Source organism: Monoraphidium neglectum, assembly GCF_000611645.1.
Source record: "Monoraphidium neglectum strain SAG 48.87 unplaced genomic scaffold scaffold01372, whole genome shotgun sequence".
In the NCBI taxonomy this organism is placed as follows: Eukaryota; Viridiplantae; Chlorophyta; class Chlorophyceae; order Sphaeropleales; family Selenastraceae; genus Monoraphidium; species Monoraphidium neglectum.
Genome location: NW_014012256.1, coordinates 1 through 4,191, shown reverse-complemented (window position 1 = coordinate 4,191; position 4,191 = coordinate 1). Strand labels below are relative to the sequence as shown.

Here is a 4,191-nt window from a genome sequence, read left to right as displayed (position 1 = left end):
CCGCTGCTGCCGCCGCTGGCTCCGCCGCCGCCCGGCTGCGGCGCGGCGGCGTGGACGACGGCAGTCGCGTGGGCGGCGGACGGCAGCCGCGGGGCGCGCGCGGCGCCGGGCGCGGGCTGCAGCAGCAGGGCGCCGCCGGCGCGGGGGTCGGCAGTGAAAGGGAAGGGCGGCGTGGATGGCGTGGCGATGTACCTGCCACGAGGGGGGGCAGGGGGCAGCTCAACATCGTATGCATCCAGGTCACACAGGCGAATGATGGCTGCGGGTGCAAGGTCACCGGATCGTTCAGGACCCGGCCGCACGCTACGACAAAAGCAGCCAGGCGCTGGCTGGGGCGGGGCGTCCCGCCAGCTGCTGCGCCGCGTCCGCACGCCGCTGCCTGCGGCACCCGTGGGCCGCGCGCGGGGCTCGGTGGTGGGGGTGCGCCTCTCACCCGCAGACGTCCAGGCAGCCGGCGGTGACCTCGATCCAACCGGATCCCCACAATAGGCAGCCCTGCGCGGAAGCGGCCATGCGCGGCAGGCTTGTCAGGCGACGCCGACGCCGCTGCCACATGCTGGGCCGCCCTGCGGGCGCGCTACTGATTGGAGCCCTCTGCAACAGTCGCACGCGCATTTGCAACCGCCTCTCAGACACTGTGACTGTACAAGGCTTGCTTTGCGCAGTATCTCATTCACCTGGCTGTCGGATGGGAGCTCAAGCTGAGCAAAGCCCACGCCCTCCCTGCGGAAGCGGCGGCAGCAGCGGCAGCAGCAGCAGCGGCACACCTGGTGACGACACGGGTGGTGGCTACGCACACAGCAAGGGCTAGTCAGGCGAATATCAATCACCTGATAGTTGTGCCTTGCTGCTTCTTGCCCCCTCGCTGTGATTCCCCGCTGCTCCTCCGCTTCGACATCAGCAACAGCGATCTACATATGTTGAGTGATGATACATATCGTGCAAAAATAACTTCTTGAAAAATTGCTGAAGTGATTACCCGTACAGGTGGCCGGGGACGTGGGCAGGCGCGACCCAGTGCCGAAAACAGAGGACAGCGCTTGGGAGCATGTGCGACATCGGCCTTCAACACAATCCAGACACTTGAGATAACACCATCAGCATATTGCGGTGCTTGCTTGTTGAACAGCTAGCCTGAACTTGCCCTTGCCGATCAGGCGCGCTCAACTCAGCGGCACTAGCAGCTGTGGGCGGGATGGGGACCCCCTATGGACTGCAGTCGATGCTCAAGGAGGGACATAAATACTTTAGCGGCGTGGAGGAGGCCGTGATCAAGAACATCGACGCATGCAAGGGGCTGTCGCAGATAACCAGGACTTCTCTGGGGCCCAACGGTGCGCCAGGAGCAATGTTTATGCTCAGGGACCCCTGATCACTGGCGATCGAGGGTCTTTGGGCCCTCCATGCTCTGCTTGCCCGCGCGCTTCTGGACTGATCTGAGTGCTCCCGCGCTCTGTAGGCATGAACAAGATGGTCATAAACCACCTTGAAAAGCTGTTTGTCACCAGCGACGCTTCAACTATCGTCACGGAGCTGGAGGTGAACCATCCAGCGGCAAAGCTGCTCGTGATGGCGGCCAAAGCGCAGGCGGCGGAGGTCGGCGACGGCACCAACCTGGTGAGCGACGCACGGCCTGCTGCATGTTTGTCGACTTTGACAGTTCATTCGCGATCTTATGTTCTCAGCAAGTACCTAGGGCACGCTTGCATGCAGCAGCTGGCAGCGCCTGCTTCGCTGCTGGGCTGTGCCTTGCGCTTGGCCTACCGCGTCTGTAGCCGGGTGCACCATCCCGACGGCGCATGCACCGCCGCGCAGGTGCTGTCGCTGGCGGGCGAGCTGCTGGGCAATGCGGAGGGGCTCTTGCGGGAGGGGCTGCACACGGCGGAGATCGCAGACGGCTACCAGAAATCGCTGGACAAGGTGCGATGGAAGGAGCGGACTTTCTCGGCCGTGGCGGCCGTCAGAGCAGCCTAGCCAACGCCGGCGGCCGCGGCTGCAGGCGCAGCTGCAGCTGCAGCTCTCCCCTGCCTGCGCAGGCAGCGGCACGACGCGGCGCGGCCCGCGCTTCGGCAGCTTGCTGACTGGCTTTATGTGAGCAGGCGCAACGCAAGGCGCCACTCCAGCATCCATGAACCGCCCCCAAAAACACTGCAAAACTCGCCCAGGCGTTGGAAATCCTGGAGTCCCTGGTTCTGCCCGGCTCCGCTGACCTGGACGTGAAGGACAAAGCCCAGGTGGCGCGGCGGCTGCGGGGCGCAGTCAGCAGCAAGGTGCGGCTGACGAGAATGCGGCCACACGCAACGGCGGCCCACCGCGGCGCCCGCAGCAGAGGAGCGCTTGGGCGGCGCCGGGCGGAACCATGTCACGCCGCGGTCGCCTGGCCTAGCTGAGAGCCTTCTCGCATTCTTGCTCGAAACCGAGAGGCGCCTGGGCGGACTGCGGTGCATTGGACACCCCCACAAGTATCGACGCCAAACCTCCCTACTGGTCCTGCTCCCCCCAAAACAATCATCGCCATCACCCCGCAGGTCCACGGCTACGAGGACCTGCTGACTGGGCTGGTTGCGGAGGCCTGCATCGACGTGTGCCCCGCCAACCCCGCCAACTTCAACGTGGACAACGTCCGCATAGTGAAGCTCATGGGCGGGGGGCTGCCGGACAGCAGGGTCGTCAAGGTGGGGGGGGTTAAGGGCCCAGGGCCGGGGCACGAGGCGGAATCGGAGGGCAGGAGGACCAGTGGCAAGGCAGGCATGAGCGCGCCTGCGTATGCAAGCAGGGGGTGTGCGGGAAGCGGGGTGGCAGGGGGGATGACGGGAGGCAGGGCACACACGCACACGTACACGAACACATGCTCACGCTTGACACACACACACACACACACACACTCAGGGGATGGTCCTGAAGCGCGACGCGGAGGGCACTGTCAAGGAGGTGGAGGACGCGGGCGTGGTGGTGTACGCGCAGGGCGTGGACACCACGGGCACTGAGACAAAGGGCACCGTGCTCATCAAAAGCGCAGAGGAGCTGGAGAACTACTCGCGGTGCGCGCGGCTTGGCGCGCCCCGGCCGGCTGCTGTTGTGCTGGGGCCGGCGGCGCGTGGGTTAATGTGACACCTCTGTTTGGGGCGGCGGCGGTCAATGCGGCGTGCCGGCGCCCTGGGCCGGCTGGTGTTTGGTCGGGCCCGCTGGCGACGGCGAGCGTCTGGATCCTTGCAGGGGGTGGCGGCTGTCAGTTACAGAGCGCGCCGGCGGCGTGGCGGGGGCTCGGGGGAGGGGGGCGTAGGTGCGGTGAGGGGAGGGTAGGGTGAGGGCTGGGGCGTGGGTGTGTGCGAGCTGCGGCGCGCGCCTCGGCTTCGCCCGACGCCTCGCCCGGCACTGCCCCCTGGAGCATGGCCTGGCACCCCATCAGGTGCTGTGTACCGCGCGTCCCCTGTTGCTCCCAACACCTCTCAACAGCCCGAAACCCCACTCAACCCCCCAAACCCCTCGCAACCCCTCGTCAACCCCAGGACCGAGGAGGCCAAGCTTGAGGAGTACATCAAGGCCATTGCGGATTCGGGAGCCAAGGTGGGAGGGGCAGGACCCGGGGGCAGGGCTCCTCTGCCGTGTGGGGCTGGGGCAGGGGCAGGGGCGGGTCGCGCCCCATGTGCTTGGGCACGGCAGGGGCGACGCAGCCGGCCGCGAGCAGGGCGGGACGCGGGAGCGGGCGAAGCCGCGCGCCTGGAGGGTGGGGCCGCAGCCTGAAGGGTGATCATCCCCTTCGCCGGGCAGCTGGAACGCGCTGCTCCCTGGCATCATTGACTGCTCTTGCAGCATCGTGCACCCCCACACCGATTTGCAAATCAGGCATCTCTCTCTCCACACTCCTCTCTCCCTCCCTCTCTTTGTCTGTCTCTCATCCCACACACACACACACACACACACACACCACACCCCCAGGTCGTCGCGTCCGGCGGTGCCATCGGGGAGATGGCGATGCACTTCATCGAGAAATACGGCATGATGGCCCTCCGCATCCCATCCAAGTTTGACATGCGGCGCTTCTGCCGCGCGACCGACGCGACCGCGCTGACCAAGCTGCAGGCGCCGGGGCCCGCGGACCTGGGGCGGGCGAAGCGGCTGGCGGTGCAGGAGATTGGGGGCGTGAACTGCGTGGTGCTGCAGCAGGTGGGCGGGCGGGGCAGTTTGGGG

At 66.6% G+C, this 4,191-nt stretch overlaps 1 protein-coding gene across 1 annotated transcript; it reads left to right on the top strand.

Annotated features, from left to right (window-relative positions):
- Positions 1 to 1,195: 1,195 nt before the first annotated feature.
- MNEG_7643 (T-complex protein 1 subunit theta) lies at positions 1,196 to 3,744 on the top strand (the record flags this gene model as incomplete). The annotated part of the gene is made up of 8 exons (XM_014043883.1): positions 1,196 to 1,334; positions 1,460 to 1,617; positions 1,816 to 1,920; positions 2,166 to 2,270; positions 2,529 to 2,675; positions 2,890 to 3,041; positions 3,510 to 3,567; positions 3,664 to 3,744. 8 exons carry the CDS (start codon positions 1,196 to 1,198, stop codon positions 3,742 to 3,744), a joined length of 945 nt encoding a protein of 314 aa, XP_013899337.1.
- Between the last annotated feature and the right edge of the window lie 447 nt (positions 3,745 to 4,191).